A 22,787-nucleotide genomic window follows, 5' to 3' on the forward strand; every position below is an offset into this window, starting at 1 on the left:
AAGCACCCAGGTAGCATAGTCTAGTAGCGTTCCTCTAGTTCTTTGTGAATTGTGCGCTGGGGTTTAAGTATATGACTTATTTGATTCCTTGCAAGTTTCCGCGCCTTCTTTAGCTATTCCAGTTACTGTCTCAGTTCTCTCTATGCCTTTATGCCAATAAATACATATCCTGCGGCTTGTTGATTGCTTCCATGGACATTTTTGGATGATACACAGTATGATTTCATCGTTTTTATAGCCGCTTAGCTATCCACGTAAAAGTTTAATGCGCAGTTAATTGTTGTTAAAATACAAGCTCTGCTGATTTCTTCACAGAAAATACCTCAGCTTGAAACACAGTACAATAGTTAGGGATCCATCAGTGAATACATTGATGGTGTTACTTTTCGGAACCAAGCCTTTACGCCATCCACCATTTTCAATAACGGCCTTCAGTGGGCTTCCAAAATTCATAACTGGAACCATATGGTCTGAATTGACTCTGGTATTCCCACTAATAGAGCTATGTGCGAAAGTTTTAGAGGTATGCTGTTCGGTTGCTTGTAGCCTCACAGCTGAGTTTGCCGATTTTCTGCACAGAGATCAATCGGTGTTAGGTTGAGGATAGCCTCGAGAGCTGCCGTTGGAGTTAATTTCATAGCTCCCTTCATGCAAAGCGCGGAGTGTGTGAAGTTTTACCAATGGCCTGAGATATGTTTTCTTTCTTACCACCTTCCACCTTCCACCACACCAGTATGCCATATAGTAATATAGGTCAAACCATTGCTGTTTATCACCAGTGCATACGAGCGGGTGATAGCCCACATATGCTTCCATCAGGAAAAGGAAACTGTACGATAATTGTTCAGCGAGAGCATTTCGGAAAGTATTGTACAAATTGATTCATTTTGGTTGGTTCGTTTTTGAGTATAAATCGCAAATTGTAAAGTTTCACAACAAATAGTCTAAAAGTACACTCAAATCCAAACTTCACAAAACACAAAGCTGTTTAGAAATAGTCAAATTCTTGCTGGCGAAATTACACGCAGCACAAAATAAACTCCCGCTTTGAAACTGATCGCCACTTCGTTCTCTCAATATTTTGGTTTTAACGACTGCCTGTTTGTGATATTTTTATTATTTTCAATTTATTAAGAGCATAATCTATGATAAGAACTGTTTGGACTACTCTCTATAAATAAAACTCTGCATGAGTCCGAAAAACAATGGCATCCTATTTCACATATAACATATGTACATACATATGCATGTACATTGACACGCACCCCCTTTAAAGTTATTGTAAATAATACATCCTATTCCATTCAAAGATAACAAATTATGTAGAACAATAAGAATGAAATTTTTATAATCGCATACACTAAGATGTATGTATTTATGTATGAATAAACGTAAGAAACATTTTATTATGGCTATGTATTGCAAGCAAATCATTTTGACTGCAAAAAATGCGCTTAATCACTTTAAAGTTGTGTTGATTTTCATTTATTCCAATATAATTTTAGATTTCACGACTTAAAAACCGGTGTCCACATAACTGGAAATGTGACTTCTTTGATTTCGCCCAAATCAAGCATGTAGACGCCACCATTTTTACCAGTCTCAGCAAGTTTTACCAAATTCTGAGCGCAGATTTTGGGACTTTGGCGTGAAGCATCGTCTAAACACCCAGCTAGAATTGCGGCGAATGCGAATGTTGCCTTCTGGCCTGGATTCACTACGAGTTCTGTCTCTGTGACGCCTGGACATATGGTGATGAAACTAACGCCATGATGCTCCAGGTACCTGGGATGCTATGGAAAAAGAAGAATATTATTATTACATACATATGTAGGTATAAAGAAAAAGGCAACTTACCGCCATACAACGTGTAAATGACGTCACACCATGCTTTGCTGCTGAATAAACCGAAAGACCTGCAAGTGGTTCCAATCCAGCTACAGATGATATATTTATAATGACGCCACCGCGACCACCAGTTGATTTATCCATGTAGGGTAGAGCGGCAAAAGTGCTAAGAACCAGACCTTTCTAAAGAATATACGATAGAAAATGAAACGGTATCGGTATGACTACATAACTATTAGGTATCGTGTGCTTTAGTATCTTACAAAATTAATATCAATCATCAGTTCAACGTGATTGTCATCCATCATGCCACATCCATGCACGAGCAAATCAAAATGACCCATTTTCTCGACAGCTACTTTAAAGGCCACTGCAATACTATCCTTTTTCGTGATGTCGAATTGCACAAAGAAAATATTCGCATTGGGATATGATTTTTTCAAACTTTCCAAAAGTTCTGAATTTTCTTTTAGATCAAAAATAGCTAAATTCTTGAAAAAAAAAATTAAAAAAAAATGTTTAAATAATAATAATAAAAAAATAAAATGTATCTTTTATAGCAGCTATCTCATAAGGCAGGAAATAACATTTTCAATTGATTAACTACCTGCACTCCCTTGGCTAGGAATTCCTTCAAACAACAGTGCCCAATACCGCCAAAGCCACCTTCGTATATCACATTTTTGCCACTTAACTCCATAATTATATTCCTTTTAAATTTTTCTTATTTACTTTAATTAATTGAATTTAATTTAATTTAATTAATAAATTCGATAAAGAATATTCTGCCGTTAGCCTGTTGGAAATTCTCCAGCAAAATATGTACGCAGCAATATGCGGCCTGTTGTATGTCTGCTTCGTACGCCTGCAATTTTAGAACTGCATTTTCTAACAAATACAATTTCTTTTAAAGGCGCTTTGACGGCTATAAAGCTCGCTACTACTCAAAAGAACTCCCGAAAAATTACTTTGAGCAAAATGTATATACACATATATGTACATATAAACATACAGCTTTACCATGAATAATCAAAATAAAATACAAATCATCTACATTCTTATCACATATTTCTTCTGCCGCGTATATTGGTTGGTGCGTACTTACGAGTATATACAGTGGCTCACAGCTTATTTCATGCAGGCGAACTACTAAAACTTCGAATGCTGTATTTTGAAAGCGAAACCTTTTTTTGAAAAAATTTAAATATCTAATAATTTATACGCAATTTCAGTATAAAAAAGGTACTTCATATATAACGGGAGATTTTTTAGCTATTGCCTTTTTAAACAGTTGGTTTAAACAGCTGACGCACGTTTCGTGTTTTGTTTCACTGTCGAACATCTTCAGTTTGGCCTATAATTTAACAATGAATCGTCTTACAAACGAACAACTCTTGCAAATCATTGAATTTTATTATAACAATGCGTGTTCTGTTAAGAAAGTTTATCGCGCGCTTCTTCTTCTTTATGGTCAGTTTAATCGATCCACTGAAACGGCTATTCGAGCCATTGTGACGAAATTTAGAACTAAATTTACATTATTGGACATCAAACCACCAACACGCTTACATAGAGTGCGAACTGAAGAAAATATAGCAGCTGTATCGCTGTGTTAATGATGACCATCAATTATCGATTCGTCGCCGTTCGCAGCAACGTAGAAAATTTTGCGAAAGGATTTAGGTGTGAAGCCTTTCAAAATACAGCTGCTGCAAGAATTGAAGCCGCAGACTTTTTGGTGAATGGGCTCTCCGAAAGTTGACCGAAGATCCACTTTTTTATCGAAAAATTGTGATCAGCGACGAAGCTCATTTTTAGATCAATGGGTACGTAAATAAGCAGAATTGTCGATTTTCGAGTGAAGATCAGCCAGAGGAATTGCAAGAGCTACCAATGTATCCAGAAAAGCTCACAGTTTGGTGCGGTTTATTGTGTGGAGGTATCATTGGACCGTACTTCTTCAAAGATGCTACGAATCGTAACGTAACTGTGAATGGTGAGCGCTACCGCGAAATGATATCCAACTTTTTTTTTGCCCAAAATGCAAGAGCTTGACTTGCATGACTTGTGGTTACAGCAAGACGGTGCCACATGCCACACAATACGCGTAACAATGGACTTGTTGAGAGGCGAGTTCGGTGAACATTTTATTTCCCGTTCGGGACTTGTCAATTGGCCACCCAGTTCGTGCGATATAACGCCTTTAGATTATTTTTTGTGGGGCTATGTTAAAGCTCATGTCTATTCAGACAAGCCTGCTTCAATTAACGCATTGGAAGACAACATTAAAGCATTTATAATTGAGATACCGGCCGAAAAATTGGAAAGAGTATGCTAAAATTGGACTAAGCGGATGGACCATTTGAAGCGCAGTCCGCATGTGCATGAAATAATCTTCAAACATTAAATTATATGGACTGTACTATCGATTTAAATAAAAATGTCATGCATTTTTGTGAATTTTACGTGTGCTTTTTTGAAAAACTTTCCTATAGCTCTTAAAAAGTCACCCTTTATTTTTAAGCTTTAAATAAAAAATATATAAAAAAAAACACAGACAAGGTCAAAATTTTATGTCTCAGCTTATTTCATGCAGTATTAATTTTTTCTTCAATTTAAGTTAAACTAATGATTTAAAAATGATTCAGTACTTTGTGTGATATCCTGTGGCTTTAACCTTTCTGGCATTGACTCCACTAGCTTTTTCGTTACTTTCGGTCCTTTTTTGTTCCACTCCTCCAAAATTACGGTTTTTATCTGTACTCTATTCATTCTGCAATAATTTAAATTCATAAACTGAAACTGCATGAAATGAGCTGTGAGCCACTGTACATAAATAGTATGAAAATCTCTATACACATATCCATGCTGATCCCGCAGTTTGCTAATTCTGTTTTAGGCCTTCGCTTCGCCACTACTTTGCCCGCTATGGCCTCGATCCCGGAACGGCACTAACGAGTATGGTTATACCTCGAGAATGATATAATTCTGTATGCTGTGGTTATAACTCATAAAACTGGTATAACTCACTATATTCAATGCTGCCAACTCTCTCTTTAGATATTTGGCAAATTTTATTACTAATACTAATTACATGATTCCAAGCAAATGCAATTTTGGCAGCTCTTTTCCTGTGATATCAATATTTGTTTATTTATGCTCGAATCGAAGACGCGAACCGAAGACGCCTATGCAAATCAAAATTTAAATAGTGAAATAAAGAGCCAATTTACACAATGACTTTTCACCCTGGCGTTTTTGCTCATTCTATTTTAAAGAAATCTTCGAACAGCTTCGTGCATTTGCACAATGACTTTTGACTTGATAACGTCTTATAATTCGATGTAGCCGGCTGCACGCACCAAAAAATGCGTCGTTATCTTGCTCATGCGTCGTTACTTTGCTTGAACTGTAAGCGAGAGCGCGGAACGACATCTGGCTCTCTTCTACTTGAGTGAGCATACATATATATGTATGTATATGCGCAGATGTATATAAATTCACATATTTGTATTTGCATATGCCTTCTTCCTGTGTGCATGATAATGAACCATTTCTCTGTTGAGAATAGGACGATGATAGGAAAAGTAGGGCGTGTTTCGAGTGTAATGTGTCTTGAAAAAGTCAAATCGATGATGGTGCCTGTTAGTGATTAACGTCTGATGCACAATCGAAATTGAACATATCTTTCATGAATTTGATAAATGTTTCGTAATTTTTCACGTCTGTGTAAATGTAACTTGATCAATTCCATTCAGATTCCATTATCCTCCTTCTCTATATCCATACAAAATATCTATCAAACAAATAAAATTAAAATTTTCTTTTGAAAAATGCAACTATTCCATCAGTATTTTCTTATGACGCTGTCACTTTAAACTATCGTCAGTAAACCGACTTTACAGACAACTTCTTTTTTATTTACGGCTGTTCTTGCGTGTTTTTGTCGTTAGGTTAGGTTTAGTAGCCGCATCGCACATAGAGACAGCGATGCGAAGCGTAAAAGGTTGTTGATACCTAAAGTGTATCTGTAGATTATCTCAATTAATTAAGAAGTTATAGGATCTTAAATATCGGTTCTTGCTTATGGCTAAAGCCGGGCATGTGCAAAAACAAGGTGTAAAATTGTTTCCACCTCCTCCTCATTCATGCAGCTACGACAGAAATCATGCATGTAAACGCCTAATTTCCTTGCATGATCTCCTATGAGACAATGTCCTGTGGGGGCCCGTACTAAGATCCTACTTTCAAGTCTACTCAATTTTATAATATTCTCGGTCAGACGTATATTAGCCTTGACCATGTTTGCCTAGCAATTTCACTGGTATTGGCACTAATCCATCTTTGATTTACAGAACTGATTAGTGCGTCCTTAACCCATTTGATCCCATTGTACTCGCTTGAGTACAGAAAAAGCATCTTTTTCGAAACGACGTCAAAAGCCAACGCTTACAAATTTTTAAATGTACTCGCCACTTTATAATACATAGCAATGTCGAAAAGGAATACACATGTTTCTTCTTTTTTTTTTTTGAGTCCCGTTATCCGTTATTCACTTGTCTTTGCGTGCACGTTTGCTTTTTTTCTTCTTTTCATGGTTTAGTTTGCAATAAGCTCTCTGTTTGAGAAAATCTAAGTTATCACGCAAAAAGTTCAGTGCTGAAATATTCATAATACATATAATTTGTAAACTTTATAACAAAAATACGAAAAAAGTTGTGGAAAAGTGCATTTCGGTAGGTTTAAATTCTAGTGTACTCGCATGGGTACAGTGGGAACATTAATATATATTTTGTGTGCATATTTCATGTAGATTTGGTAATGGATGTAAACAAATTTTACGGAAAGAGGTTTCACAACCTTTCTGCGGCCACCGACTATATTGAATCAAGCGACCGTAGTCACTTCGACTTCGCTATTATACCGCCAAATACCCACTGTGACACAGATGAGGAGGACATTGAAGAGGATAATAATATATATTGCGTGATGATATTCCAGCCTTGGAATCGTATTTTTCGACAACTTCTTTACGTCATATGACCTTCTTAGAATTTTGAAAGAACAAGGATTTAAGGCTACTGGGACTGTTCGTGAACGGCGGACCAAAAAATGTCCTTTGAAAACGAACAAAGAACTACAAAAGAAGCAACGGTCTCCCCGTTTGATTTTATGTAAGTTTATCATAATGATTTATTTGAATAGTTGTTTTGTATTAAGTTTTGTAGGTGTTCTGACTCAGGAATACTTTTTGTGAAGTGGAATGACAATAGCGTTGTGACAGTGGGAACAAACTTTGATAGAATGTAACCTTTACATACCGTCAAACGATGGTCAAGACAAGGGAAGCGCAAGGTGAATGCCCATCAGCCGAAGTTGATAGCGGAATACAACTCAGGAATGGGAGGAGTTGACCTCCACGACCAAGCTTTGAATACTTACAATATAAAGTTTAGAGGAAAGAAATGGTGGTGGCCTCTTTTCACCACAATGATAAGCTCGTGCGTAGTAAACGCATGGAAGCTTTATAAAATGGCAAGTAAGAGTCAATGCGACTTGTTGCAATACCAACGTGAAATTGTGTGATTTTATTTGCGCAATTATAATATCCGGGACATATCTTCAAAACGTTCGACAACGGCATCAATAGCTGGTTCCTCATATAACCATTTTCCCAAAAGGATATCGAATCAGCTGAGGTGCAGGGAGTGTCACCAAAGAATTCGATGGAATTGCGAGTTATGCAATGTAGCCCTTTGCGTGGAGAGAGAATGTTTCAAAAACTTCCATACTGTTAACCGAATTAATAACCAAGGAAGTCTTTGAAAGTGTATTTTTATTTAATACTTCATATTTTCATATACAGACAATGTATATACATATTATCCCATTGTACTCGATTGGGTACAGCCCAAAAAATGCATTTCTTTGATTTTTTTCGTGTTTTTTTTTTTTAAGGAGCTTAATTACACTATTTCAATAAACGTTTTATAAACGCACTTAAAAAAAAATTGTTTTATATAAGGTTGGGATTTAATGGGTTAATAAGAAGCTTACAAGTTGCGAGAGGTATTATTAGAAAGGAGAATTACACACCGAAATAGCATCAACAGTTATATAAAAAAAGGAAAATATGGGTGGATCAGGCATACTTTGCGAAAGCCTTATGAGGAAATACCGCACGCCGCCTTGACTTGGAGCCCGCAAGGAACGAGAAGAAGAGGCAGACCATTGATGCTTTGGCAAAGGACTATCCGCAATGGAACTGGAAAATCGTGTAATGAACTGAGATTTATGCCTAGAAACAGAAATGTTTAGCAAACTTTTGTTGAATCCTTAAGCTCCTAAAGGAGAATGGAAAATACTTATGGAAATATTTAGAAAGGTTAAATAAACGATTAAGATAGATAACTTAGACTATAAAGTCAATAATGATTTTGCAATTTGTTTAATGACTCCTTGCAATCGATAGTACCATTAATGATATTACAGACACAGATTTTTTTAACGAGGTGTAAAAGCAATCGAAAACCTTAGTCAGTGTGGGACTTTAACGCCACTAAAATCACCTCAATTCCGACGGTTCATCCTAGAGGGAAACCGTTTCGTTAATTGGAGGCCGTCGTGAGCAATGAGCTCAATCGTCAGTTAAATTCGTCTGCTGGTCGTCTTGCTGCATTTTATCACTGCTATTGTTTTTTATAGTTTTTGTTGCTGCCGCATTCGCTCCACATCATTTCTTCACCTTCAATCAATGTTGTGAAGTTCCACGACAACTCGTGTTGCAAAAGCTTGTACCGCCCTCCACTTTTCATTTGTCTTCCACCTCATGCGCCAGTTGTTCTTGTTAGGTCTTCGCGTTAGACAAATACTTTTGAAAATATATATGCATATTCGCATATCATGTAATGGCTGTAAACCAAGTAGTTTACTTCGACTTATATAAGGGACAGAATAATCTTGCCAGCCCGCTTCAAACATTTTTGTGTTTGTAAAAAAATGTTGTACCTTTTCTATTTTCCTCGAATGAACCTCGTAGTATGGGTTTCATATTAAAGAACAGTATTCAATGCGAGATTGCATTAAGCCAACATATAGAGTTTTCTAAGTTTGAGGGTCTTTAATGTCAGTGGAATTTCTTCTGATGAATTCAACCATTCTAAATGATTTGGATAGCACATAATCAATATGTTTGTAGCTAAAAATAAATACGCCTAATTTTCTCTGGACTCGGTAATCTAGTATAAGTGCACTGGCCTGTCATCCCAGAGGTTGTGGGTGCGAATCCCACGTAAAGCACGGACGTCGCACTTTTCCAAATTTCTATGTTCTAAAAAAATCATTTCTCAACCACAAAAACTCATCCTTTCTCCCGCACAATAGTCAGCGCATTATTGCATTGTGGCTGCTAAAACAAGCAAAAAGCAAAGAAAAACACACAGTTACACATTTTATCAGTGGCGTCAGCAAGAGGAAGCGGTCAACCGAGGTAATAGCGCAGATACACCAAATTTAGCGAAGTCCTCAACCATCTGTGCAATCCTTCTGTCAGAAAACTGTGAAACACAGATGGCGCTTCAAGCAGTAAGAAGGCGTTGTTCCTAAGCAACGACAGGTGGGCACTCCCACTACTTAGGACTGGTAGCGACAGGCTAATCAGAAAACAAAAAAACAAAAACAAAAAAAAATTTTTTTTTGGGAAAATATAGGGTGGGCCATGTAAAATTCGCTTTTTGAATCGCCTATAAAAAAAAACTAATCAATATTTTTTTAAACTTTTTTTTTATTTTGAAGATTGAGCATTGTCATTTATGAATGAAAAATAATATCGTTCAAATGACTGCCACGACTGGCTTTACAGTAGGCCATTCGATCAACTCAATTTTTAAGCACATTTTCGATTGTTTGGGCTCCAATTTCATGAATGGCAACTTCGATTTCGTGTTTTAAAGCATCAATCGTCTCTGGATGGTTCGCATAGTATTTGTCCTTAACGGCTCCCCACAAAAAATAGTCCAACGGGCTTAAATCACAGCTCCGAGGCGGCCAATTGATATCGGAATTTCGGCTGATTATTCGGTTTTCAAAAACGGTAGCCGAAAGTTCGAGTGTAACTTTGGCAGTGTGACAAGTTGCACCGTCCTGTCGTCCATGTCATCCTCTTCAATTTTTGGAAACAACTCGTTGAGCATGTCACAGTAACGCCTGCCATTTACTGTAACCGCGGCTCCTCGCTCATTTTCGAAAAAAAAATGGCCCGATGATGCCGCCAGACCAAAAACCGCACCAAACAGTGACTCGTTGTGGATGCAATTTGCTTCTCTACAGTAACGTGTGGATTTTCTGAGCTCCAAATCTGACAATTTTGCTTATTGACGTAGCCACCGATGTGAAAATCAGAAAAGAAGAAGAAGACTCACCACTTTGGAAATATGTTTTCAATACTTCCCAATTTTGTTCAAGCGTATAACGTCCCATTTCGTAAATGTCAAACCTTTAAGTAAATTATAAACACATTTGACATGTCATTTGTGTTACCATTCTCAAAAAAATACGTGGTTCAAAAAGCAAACGCTATATGGCCCACCCTCTCGTGCAAAAAGATAATTAGGTGTAAATAAATAATTGACGCGTACACTTCTGTTAGGTCGAGCTCCTTCTCCTATTTGTGTGTTTTTCCACAAATGATGGGACCTACAGTTTTATGAGGAGAAATACTATACAGAAATAGGCAAAAAAGAAATTAGTTAATAATTAATTTGTAGCTAATAGAAGCGTAATTGGCTTCGTGTTGTGGTTTTATTTAATTTTCTTTCCCTATTGTTCTCACCTGGTCACCCTATATTATTTACATATATATATATTTACATATTTACACATTTACATAGACACTTCACATGGACAGCACATTATTTTTTATTAACTGGACTAGTTCCTCAAGACGATTCAAAAGATGGCTTCCACAGCTCCGGAAATGTAACCTCCTCAATGTTACCTATATCGAGAATGTAGGCTCCACCATTCTTACCCGTCTCCATAACTTTTATCATATTTTTCGCACAAATTTCTGCGGTTTGCAACTTTGCCTTGTAGAAAATTTTAGCAGGCTCTTGGGCGAACTCAAAGGTCACGTTTTTGTGAGCATTTCTAAAAATATTAGTATCAGTAATGCCAGGACATATGGTAATAAAACTAACGCCAAAACGATCAAAATATATTTTATCCTACAAATGAAGGAAAAAGAGAAAATATGTAGTTAAACGAAATGAACAAGTTTTAAGCTATGAAACAAACCGCCATGCAGCGCGTGAAGGCAGTAACACCATGTTTTGTAGCCGAATAAATAGCAAACAAACCGGTTGCTTCCAAGCCGGCGACAGATGAGACATTCACGATGATACCACCACGTCCACCAGCAGATTTATCCATATATGGCAAGGCAGTAAGTGTGCTATGGATAACACCCAACTAATAAGGATTGAATAAAATAATACATAAAAAATAAATACCTAATTTCAAAATATGTAGCCAAGAAACGTGAAACAAATGGTTATGAGTATATTACCAAATTAGTTTCGACTGTGAGGTCAACATGTTCATCCATCATTATGCCGCAACCGTTGACTAGAACATCAAAGTGTTGCATTTTAGCCACAGCTTCTTTGAAAGCCGCTGTTATGCGCTCTTTTTTCGAAACATCGAATTGTATGAAATGAATTATAGTTGTGGGGTATGATTTTTGCAAAGCTTCCAAAAGTTCTTTATTTTCCGTTAGATCAAGTATAGCTAGATTCTGGAACAATTTAATAAATACATTACTTATGTATTATTATTAAATTTGGTTTATTTTATGCACTTATGGATAGGCACAACAAATCAAAACGCACACTACAAATTGAAGACCAGACTTGGTCCAAACACCCATCAAAGGAATAATATGTACAAGCAAGCACATATGTATGTACGTCTGTGAGTATCACAAAAAGTGTTCACTGCATGCTGGCCATTTAACACAATTACCTTTACACCTTTTTCGAGCAATTCTTTGACGCAAGCTTGACCAATACCGCCAAAACCACCAGCGTATATCACATTTTTCCCATTGAGATCCATTTTAAGCACAATTTTGCACAACTTTACACTATGAAACAAGTTAGACTCGTATGGCGCTTTTTCGTTAGCCGTCTGCTATGACTCGAAACTCTTCAGTAACTGTTGGCTACTATTTTCGCGAATTTGTGTTCTACCAATACTGACCTTACTCTGCTAATCTTTGCTTACTTAACTGATAAAAGCTTTGCTTTATTGCGAGACATGTGTATGTATGGCACTTGCATTTTAAGCTTTTTAATAATTAATGCAAGCAAATTCGTTCACAAGGTTAAGAATTTTAACAAGCTTAAGATGTCGAACTGGAACTACTTTTGGGAAATAAATAAAAATAAGGTGGCGGAGGGAGGCGTGCATTGGGCATGGGAAACCTCTAACTGGTTAAATCTTTAGCCCCAATCCCCAATATTTCAGCTCCACAAAATTTCGTTCATTCAAAATGCATTCATTAAAAATGATACCTCTTTATATAAAATAAATTTGCTTTTTTTGCTTATTCGTGAGCGCAAATATATTTAACATAATTTAAAATTAAATAAATAAACAAATTTAGCATGATTTAGTGTTTAAAAAAGTTGAAGGCCCTTGTAGCCAGCGCTTATTCTTTCTTCTTCTTGATTAGCCCTATAACCACTTATGCGATTTTGTCCGAGTTTATCAAAGCGCACCAGTTGTTTCTTTCTCGTGCTAACCGGCGCCAGTTGGAAAGTGAAGCCAAGTCTTTCTCCACTTCACCTTTCCAACTTAGATGAGCCCTTCTTCTTCCTCTGCTACCACCCGCTGGTATCGCATCGAATACTTTGAGAGCCAGAGCGTTTGTTTCCACTCGGACGACATGACCCAGCCAACGTAGCCGCTGGATCTTTATTCGCTACTCATTGTTTCATCGCCTGGGATACTCGCCGTTACCAACGTACAAAGGTCCAAAAATCTTCCGCAGAATCTTTCTCTCAAACACCCCAAGTGACGCCTCATCTGATGTTGTCATCGTCCACGCATCTGCGCCATACATTAGGACGGGCATAAAGAAAGCCTTATAGAGTGTCAGTTTTGTTTGTCGAGAGAGGATTTTACTGCTCAGTTGCCTACTTAGTCCAAAGTTGCACTTGTTGCCAAGAGAGACTCTACGTTGGATTTCAAGGTTGAAATTGTTATCGGTGTTAATGCTGGTTCCTAAATAAACTAATTCTTTTACAACCTCAATCATAACTGTCAACAGTGACGTGCGTGCTGACACACGCTTACTCTTTAGTGGGTTAGTTACATGCAAAGTTTCTCCCTAACCGCTGATCGTATGAGCAGGGAATGAACCGCATTAGCTCTGTTATTCAAGCGGGTTATTTAGTCATAATATCGCAGTGGACGAGTGCACAATGAGTGTTCGCAATCGTAGCTTATTTCAAGGTCAATGATTCGTCTGTAACTACTCGTCGTAGATGCTCCAAGTGAAGATTTGATTCGTTCATGGATACGAATGTGCCGTGCAAGAAGTTCGGTGGCAAGCAGCCCATGACTGGAGCCTAGCCGCACATCGAAAACAAATGAAAATATTAAGCTCATCGCTGGAAGTTTACATGGTAATCTGCGGTTGCCCTGTGACTTCCAAAGACTATTGTGAATCAAAAATTGATGAAGGAACTTAGATTTCACCCCTTCAAAATTGAAAGGCCAGAACCGTCTATTAAAACATCAACAGCTACTTCACAGTCCCAAAGTTACAGTTTGGTGTACATTGTCAGACCATTTTTGAAATAATTGCACCACCTTGTTTTGAAAATCGTCTAGAGCAAAAAATATCAGAGAGAACAACTTTCTTTCAGTACAAATACATGGTTTCAGCAAGATGGGGCTACGCTGCACACGGTCAAAGAGACCATGGTGATAACTCGTTTCGGTGACATATCCTGGTCACCCAGTTCCCCGAACTTAGCTCTAAGAACCTTTTTCTCTGCTAGTATTTCAAAAGTAAAGGCTATGAAGCAAATCTAGCGACTATCGCAACACTAATAAAAAAGTTCGTTCGCGAGGTAAATGGCAACCCGAAATCACTTCTCCAACGAGTGGCATGTTGTACGGAGACCAGATTCCGAGAGTGTAAATAAATAACGACAGGCCAATCACCTACTTTGTTGGAATACTTAGTTTGATTATAGTAGCCAATACAAGTATGTAGTTTAGGACATACGATTGCTAAGACGATGTCATCTAATCGTTCACGTTGGAGAAGCCTTGTAGAGACCCTATGCTTCTCAAAGGAATAATCAGAAGAAAAAAAGTAATATAGATAACCTGAAACTTATTATGAATTGAATGTTTGGATTCATAAATATTATTTATGCTGCTTTATATTATAAATATTATAACTTCTCCCTAATATTCGCATCGAGTTTCATAAAAAAAGCCTTGCTCGATGGCGCGTTTAACAACATCCTACCGGATACCATAATAAAGCCACTGATTGATTTCAGGATCTCCGGGGCTCTGGTTGAGTTAATCAAACACATGCTCTTGAGCAGATTTGTGATCGCAACCCTAGGGCCTTAAAGATCAGAAAAAAGTCAGTAGAGGAACACTTCAAGGCGGTGTGCTGTCCCCTCTTCTCTGGTTGCTGGCAATAAACTTCTTGCTAAAGAGCCTAGAGGAGAGAGGACAACACGTCGTAGCATATGCGGATGACGTTGGTAGTAAAAGGGAAATTTCCCAATACACTTTGTGAAGTCATGCAAGATTTACTAAACATGATTGAAAACTGGTCAAAAGCAAATGGGCTAAGCGTCAACCCCAATAAAACTGAACTCATCCTATTTACCAGGAAACATAGAATTCCAAATATAACTCCCCCGACTCTAGGTGGAACGGCACAGTCATTCAGTGGTGAGGCCCGCTACTTAGGTCTAATACTAGACAGAAAATTAAGTTAGAATGTCGAAGATAGAGTAAAAAGAGCGACAATAGCACTCTACTCTTGTAAACAGCTGATAGGACTAAGTTGGGGTCTTTCTCCACCTATCGTATATGGGCTTTACACAGCGATCGTCAGACCAATCCTAACATACGGTATACTAGTATGGTGGCCGGCTTTAAATAAGTTATACCTATATTAAAAAAACCATGGTACAAGTACAAAGAATGACCAGTAGGGCGGGTCGATTTAAAAATCGCTCATTGCTCTGTGAAAATCGTATTCTAGGGATCAAAATAAGAAACTTTGCCGAAGAAACCATACCTCTAAAACGAATTCTGATGTCCCCCAATTTAAAAATATCACCATTTTTGGCCTTTACATGAAAAGTCAGCTAAATGGCTATGTTTTTTCTTTATTTTTATTTTTTTATAATAATATCTATTTTTTCTCTTATGAAATTTATTTAGTCAGAACATATGTAAATGAAAATATTAATTTAAGTGAGTTATAGAAAAGAAACTAAAAAGTTCGACTCGAATTGGGGGACATCAGAATTCGTTTTAGAGGTATGGTTCCTTCGGCAAAGTTTCTTATTTTGATCCCTAGAATATGATTTTCACAGAGCAATGGGCGATTTTTTTGCCTCCCCACAAAAGACACTAAAAGTTCGTCCCAAATTGGGGGATATCAGAATTCGTTTTAGAGGTATAGTACCTTCGGCAAAGTTTCCTATTTTGATCCCTAGAATATGATTTTCACAGAGCAATGGGCGATTTTTTTTGCCTCCCCACAAATCGACCCGGCCTAATGACCAGTCTTTGCATCTGCTGGGCCCTTAGGACTACACCCACAGAGGCAAATATTATATTATGCTTAAGCTATAACCAATAGAGCAATTCGGTAAGCAAACAGCTGCGAAAGCAGCTCTCAGACTGAAAGAAAGCGGCCTACTCAGAACGAACCAGAGAGGACACTCAACAATTTTAGAAAACTTCCCCTGCATTTCTGGTACAACGGATTTCTGTAAGACCAAGGATAGCAACTCTAATAAATGCTTCCTCACAGTATTTTCTTCGATAGAGGAATGTGATAACGGACTTATTGTTAAGAAAAATGATATACACATTTATACAGATGGCTCAAAACTAGACAAAAAAGTAGGGAGTTAGTCAATCATTTCGCCTACCTGATCATTGCAGTGTATTTCAGGCGGAAGTCCCTGCCATAAAAGAGGGACTTACGGTAATAAAAAACGAGAGTATTATCCACAAATGAAGTCTTCATATACTCGGACAGTCAAGCGGCAATAAAAGCGCTAAAATCTAAAACGCACTCGTCAAAAACAGTCTTAGAATGTTTTAAACTTCTAAATGATGTATCTAAGTGCTACAAAGTGCACCTTATTTGAGTGGCAGGCCACAGGAATATAGCAGGGGATTGCAAGGCAGATGAACTTGCTCGAATGGGTACAACGTTCTATCTCCAACCGGATAAGACGCTTATACCCATGCCTATAGCCACTTATTACTTATAGATAGGGAAACCATCAAGAAGGTAAATACAAGTTGGCAAAATCTCACAGCAGACAGACATGGCCGAAATGGAACAGCGGTCGATCGAAAATCTTGTTAAGATTTAACAGAGAAGATATAAGAAAAATGATAGGGGTATTAACTGGTCATTATCTAATAGGCAGCCACGCTAGAAGGTTAGGACTCCCGTACTTCGATTTCTGTAGAAGCTGTCTTAATACAGAAGAATAGGAAACAGTTAGACACCTTTTATGTGAGTATGAAAGCTTAGCTATGAGGAGGCTGCGCACTCTTGATATGGCATTTTTAACTTATGCAGCGGACATCGTATCTTAAACTAACGAAGCTCTCCTCGTTCGTTAAATCTACCGGATGGTTTGAAAAGGAACACGTAGGGTAAGGATAAGCTCCTGACCTGCGAAAGGTCTAAGTGTGTCGTTACGACAACCACCCAACCTACCTACTAACCTCCATAAAAAAATTTCTTATACTTATGCATGTATTTTACTGTATGTTAAATATATATGTATGTACCTATATACGATTAAGTTATAAATAGATTTAAATGCTACACGATTGCAGAAAAGTTATCTATAAAATATTTTGAACGCTTTTGTAGTTAACATTGATTTATATTTTGTGATTTCGCTGCTGTAATTTAGTGATTGGGTTAGACGTTAAAGTGATGAGGCTCTTACATACATATGTTCGATATGTTAAGTCAATTTGTCGATGCAGTGCTACATCATAAAGTTCAGTTCAAGAAGAAAAAAAAATTAAAATGCGGCGTAAATAGTATCGGTCTAATAAAATATCTAAAGAAATAAAGCCGAATATAAAATAAACCAGACTATGAAATAAACCAAAGGGTGCGTCAAAACAACTAAAAAAGCAGAAACTTTCACGAATATCTTTTAATTTACGATAAACGATTCCGTCAAAAATAGAATTAAGTTTGCGGTGCAAGCGAAATCTATAGATTAGATATAGACGGCCGAAATTAAAAAGAAATTGCAACTTAAATTAGTTGTTGCTATGCTAGCTAAATTAATATTAGCTTGGGGCAAAGGAATTCTGATATTTTTGCGTAACATTTTTGTGCAAACGGTTTAAAACTGTTTATGGCCGATCTTTAGCTCCTGTCGGTCAACTTTGATTATTTCCGTGATTTTAATGACATTTTCGACATTGTCTTTAACATCAAAAATGTATTGGGCCCATAAACACCATTCACAATTTCAGCGGCCTGGCTTGCTCTTTTTCCCCTTATAAAAGAAAAACTGTAAAATGCACTGAATTTTCTCTTTGTTGACTTCTATTGTGAAAACCCTGTAATTCAAAACTGAGGCGAACAAACAAAAAACAGTAAAATCATTTTTTTAGTGCCAAATGTTACCTTGACAATGAGCATAAACTTTAAATTGTTTGATCGATAATTTGTGAGATTTCCATCACTAGAGTCATCTTTTTAGAAAGTAATGGATTTCTTTTTTCACAAATTATATACTCGTATATACTTATGTATATAATTGGCTCTTACACCCTTTATTATGAGTTTGGCCAAGCTCCGCTCCTATTTGTGGTGCGTGACTTGATATTTTTCGACCTACAGTTTTTAGCCGACTCCGAACGGCAAATGGTTTTTTATGAGGAGCTTTTCCACGACCGAAATACACTCGACGGCTTGCCATTGTCTGTCGAGGGGCGATTGCTTTTAGAAAAAACTCATTGAATAGATTATTTGTTATACTTATTGAAATTGACTTCACTCGATAGCATAGAGGCTGATACAAATTTATTCCAATTAAATATTTAGTTACATTTGTTTTTTGTTAATTTCATTTAATTTATTTATTAAGTCTATGGTTACAAAATTTTACACACTAGAAGTACAAAACAACTTAAATATAATAATTAAAAATAAGACTTAAAAGTGATTTGATTCCAACTTAGATAAAAAATAGAGATCTAGGAGGGGCGAAATCCAGATCGAGAATATTAAAAATTCTACTAATTTCATCGAGAAACCTAGTAATAGGTACATAATTTACCCGTACATGAAACTAAAATTGAATTTTGAGGAAATGCGAGCCAAGAAACACCGAGAGAATGGTAACTCCTAAAACACTCATGCCAAAAAACTCATTGTGTTCAAAGTTCTGGAAAGTCAAATGGTAGATAGTAAAGTAGGAAAGGAGAGAAGTGATAGAGAGAAAGAGATAGGGTAGAAAGAAACAGAGACAGAGGTAGCTAGTCATGTGAGAATTTTTCAGATTCTTTGGCAAATCTGCAAATATCGTCCAGTTTGAGATAACGAATTTACTCGCTCTAATGACATTGGAACCAAAAATTCGTAGCCTTGCTCGAGCAGAGGCAGGACACTTACAAAGAAAAGGCTCAGTGCAATCCGGGTGATCTAAGAAAGACAAATCGGGTCCTCAACGATTCCAACGGTGGTCATATGCTGACCCCATGAGATTTTTCCTGTGTTAGTATCGACCATCAACTGAACGTCTCTTCTACCAAGTTCTAGAAAAATGTTCGAACTTGTCACAAAACACTTTGCAGTTCTGCAGCGATCTAGACTGGATAATCGCTCTTTATGTAAACTGCATACATAATCGCAGAGAGTACAATAAAATGCTGAGATATGTCAAAACGGATATGTCAGTACATACTCGAAAAAGCGGCCAAGGGTATTTTAAAACTCTTTCGTGATCTTCAAATGCGTTTCGCTGCACCAGAAGGGGCGAAAAATGCTGAGAGAATTCTTTTGTGAGCCGTATCAAAATTCTGGCTGATATTCGTGCAGAAATAGCTGCCCAACAAATTTACATTACAGAATTAAAATTCGAAAATACTTCTTTTTTTCTGATCAGACCGAATTATTCGCTAAATACGTGCAACAAATGGAAGGTGATTATGTTACGGATATTGGAGTTGCGTTTCTTAAATGAACTTCAGAGTACGAGTACACTTAAAATGCGTCTAGAAGATGATTTTTTATCGCCAACTTTAGAATCAGAAAAGTATAAACTTATTAACGCTGGTTACAATTAAAATGAACTAGATGCAATCCGCAAGTAGTTTTTCGGTAGTTTTTCCATTTTTAGAAAGCTCAAAAATATTTACTTTAGTATGGATTTATAAATGAAACCGTCTGGTGCAACGATTTATGGACGGCGTCATTTCTACCGTTGAAACTTTCTATGTTTGAAAGAAGTGCCAGCGGTAATCTTAAAAGTGAGCGGGTTTAATCTACGATGGTAATGAAAATGCAACGAATTCGCACACGAAATTTAGATAAGTTCAAGACTACTGCACTAATGAAACAAATTGGCAATGGAAAGACGATAATGTTTTGACCATGAACCTTTGGGTGGAAATATTCAAACACTTGAGTAATCTCTATTGCGAATACAAAGATATGGCAAAAAACAAAAAACAAAAAAAAATCGTTTAAGTGTGTAAGCATTAGAAGCAATTATGCCGGTCAAATGTAAAAAAAATATAAAATATCTATAAATTAATTTCTTTAAATATCTAATAAAGACGAAGAAGTCGCAACTGTATTGGACATTAATTTTAATTTTATAAATTGCGTCGTTTCCATTCAAAATATTTTTTTTATTTAGTAAAAAAAGTTATTGGCAAACAAAATTATTGATTAAGTTCGGTACCAGTATTCAACAAACTGTTTGAAAAAATAATAATGTAAAAATGATTTTTTATAGAACTACTGCGAAACGGATTTTCTTGTTGTTGCAATATACATACAGTTTTTTGTCCGGAAAAACGCACGAGCATTTTGTACGTTCCCATATACTGGAAGTTAATAGGGACATAATATAAGTTTTGCAAATCCTAATTGGCGAAATTTATTTATTTATTCTTTTCAGTCTACAGATAAATCTTACAGACTATATCAACATTTTTTTTTAATATTTAGTCAAAAGACAAAAGTCTAAGTTAGGATAGTTGTTGCGGAATCGAATGCATCTAACCATTGGTTCATTGAAGGCAAAGTTAGTTCTAGTGTATAGAGAAGGTGTCATAGGCGAGTCTGCAGCACGGAATCGGTTTGCAAAGTTAAAAAATTGTGACTTTGACGTCGATGACACGTCAAGCAGCGGAAGGCCTTCTGATTTCGATGAAGAACGTCTCAAATCACTTTTGAAGGCGAACTGTCGCAAGCCAGTCGTGAATTGGTGGAAAAAATGGACTGCGATAATAAAACGATTCTCAATCTCCTTCTAGGTGCCTCATGAGCTCAACAAAAAAAACAAAGAAACTCGCCTTCAAATTGCTTCAATAGCATTAAAAAATAATAAATTGAAAAAATTTGTTACAAAAAATTATAATTTTATCGAGAAGAAGAAAATATCCCTAAAAATGATTTTAAAAAAAGTTATAATTTTTTGTCAACAATTTAATTTGTGAATTTAACAAAACACTCTTCCTCAATTTCATTTCTTTTTCGATAAAATATCCCTAAAAAAGGACTTTGGAAAAATTTGCTAAACAGTTTTTAACAAAAAATTATAATTTTTCTATAAAATCATTTTTTTAGGGAGAAAACAAAACAAAATTTTCGGTAGTGAGTTTTTTAACAAGAAATTATAATTTCATAAATCATAAAATCATTTTTTAGGGATATTTTATAAAAAAACAATTTTTTTTTTCAAAAATAGTTGAACAAGAAATTATAATTTTTTTTTAATAATTTGTTTAGGTATATTTTATCGAAAAACCAGAATTTTTTCAAAAACTGTTTAGCAATTTTTTCCAAAGTCCTTTTTTAGGGATATTTTATCGAAAAAGAAATAAAATTGAGGAAGAGTGTTTTGTTAAATTCACAAATTAAATTGTTGACAAAAAATTATAACTTTTTTTAAAATCATTTTTAGGGATATTTTATCGAGAAAAAATCTAATTTGAGGGAACCTGTTTATTTTAAAATGACAAAAAACAAAAATTTTATCAATAAATTTTTTGCAAAAAATTATAACTTTTTTAAATAATGTTTTTAGGGATATTTTATTGAAACAAAAACTTAAGGGAGTGTGATTTTTTTAAACTAAAAAAAATTATAATTTTTTTCTGAAATCTTTTTTTAGGGATATTTTATCAAAAAAAAACAAACTTTAGGGAGTACGTTTTTTTTAATTAACACAAAAAAGTAAAAAAGTTATAGTTTTTTTTTAATAAAATTTTTGAGGATATTTCATCGGAGTGTGCTTTTTTAAATTAAAAATTAAATTTTCAAAAAATATTTAACAAGATATTATAATATACTATTTTTTTAAATCAATTTTTTAGAGATATTTTATAAAAAAAATTTGAAGGAGTGTGTTTCTTAAAAAATAACAAAAAAAATTTCAAAAAAATTTTGAACCTAAATTATAATTTGTTTCTGAATTCATTTGTTTAGGGATTTTTTGAAGCGTTAGAAAAAACCGATGATATTTCATATATTCGAAAAAGTCCCAAAATTATTAAATGTTCTTCAAAATGTTTTCAATTTACTTCTAACTACTCTCAAGCCTCAAATAAGCCAACTTTTAGAAGAATTGACGACTGTATTCAAAATACTTAGATCACTTGACATGGAATCGCTCTATTGTATAAAATATGGCATAGCTGGATATCAAATTAGAATTTTATTGTCCCGTTTTTTGTGAATATTTTACATACTACATACGCATATTTACCTCATATAACAATTATCGAGCATCAATATACCACTCACCACACCGCAGCGGTAATTTCAATTTTTCTATGTCTATCTAAAATTGTACAACCAAGTTTTTTCAACAGTTTTGTTATTTGATAGTTCTTCAGGCGTTAATCAACTTATGTTTTGGAATATAAGAAGTTCGTTATTACAACATCGGAAGCGATCGATATGCACACTCAAATATACTTGTACATACACACATACCTATGTACATGCATATGTAAACAGCTGTGCGGACAGACACCTTAGTACGAGTCAGGGCTTGGTTGGTCGCATATACATACATATAGCATGATGGCAGTATGTCAGCCACTTTGTAAAACAATCCGACGAGTTGGGCCTCTTTCGCGGCAAAGTATGATACTATGTCAATTGATACTCCCGACTACTGGTGGTAAATGTTCGCTGGTGACTGCCGGCACTTGCCTATTGGCTGCATTTCGAGGTCAGCTCTTGTGACAAACTCCAGACGCTACTTTGTAATGAAAATATTGCGAGTACCACGCACCGTTTGCTCTACAATCTGTAAACAAATGCAGCAAGTTGTTGCAACAATTTGACAAGTGTACGTGTAGTACGTACATTCTTCGAAAGGGTGTTATGCCATATAAATAAAACCGTTGGCAACTGTAGTGCTTTAGTGCTTTCGCAGCTT

The 22,787-nt window shown here is 35.9% G+C and overlaps 1 protein-coding gene across 1 annotated transcript; it reads right to left on the reverse strand.

Moving 5' to 3' along the window:
- Nucleotides 1-1,337: 1,337 nt before the first annotated feature.
- LOC129241907 (uncharacterized) lies at nucleotides 1,338-12,044 on the reverse strand. The gene is made up of 9 exons (XM_054878458.1): nucleotides 11,869-12,044; nucleotides 11,414-11,641; nucleotides 11,143-11,316; nucleotides 10,786-11,072; nucleotides 8,001-8,113; nucleotides 2,456-2,571; nucleotides 2,112-2,339; nucleotides 1,858-2,031; nucleotides 1,338-1,793 (listed from the first exon to the last, which is right to left on the reverse strand). Exons 1-9 carry the CDS (start codon nucleotides 11,959-11,961, stop codon nucleotides 1,509-1,511), a joined length of 1,698 nt encoding a protein of 565 aa, XP_054734433.1. The 5' UTR covers nucleotides 11,962-12,044; the 3' UTR covers nucleotides 1,338-1,508.
- Nucleotides 12,045-22,787: the final 10,743 nt, after the last annotated feature.

This window comes from Anastrepha obliqua, chromosome 3 (genome assembly GCF_027943255.1).
Source record: "Anastrepha obliqua isolate idAnaObli1 chromosome 3, idAnaObli1_1.0, whole genome shotgun sequence".
NCBI lineage: Eukaryota > Metazoa > Arthropoda > Insecta > Diptera > Tephritidae > Anastrepha > Anastrepha obliqua.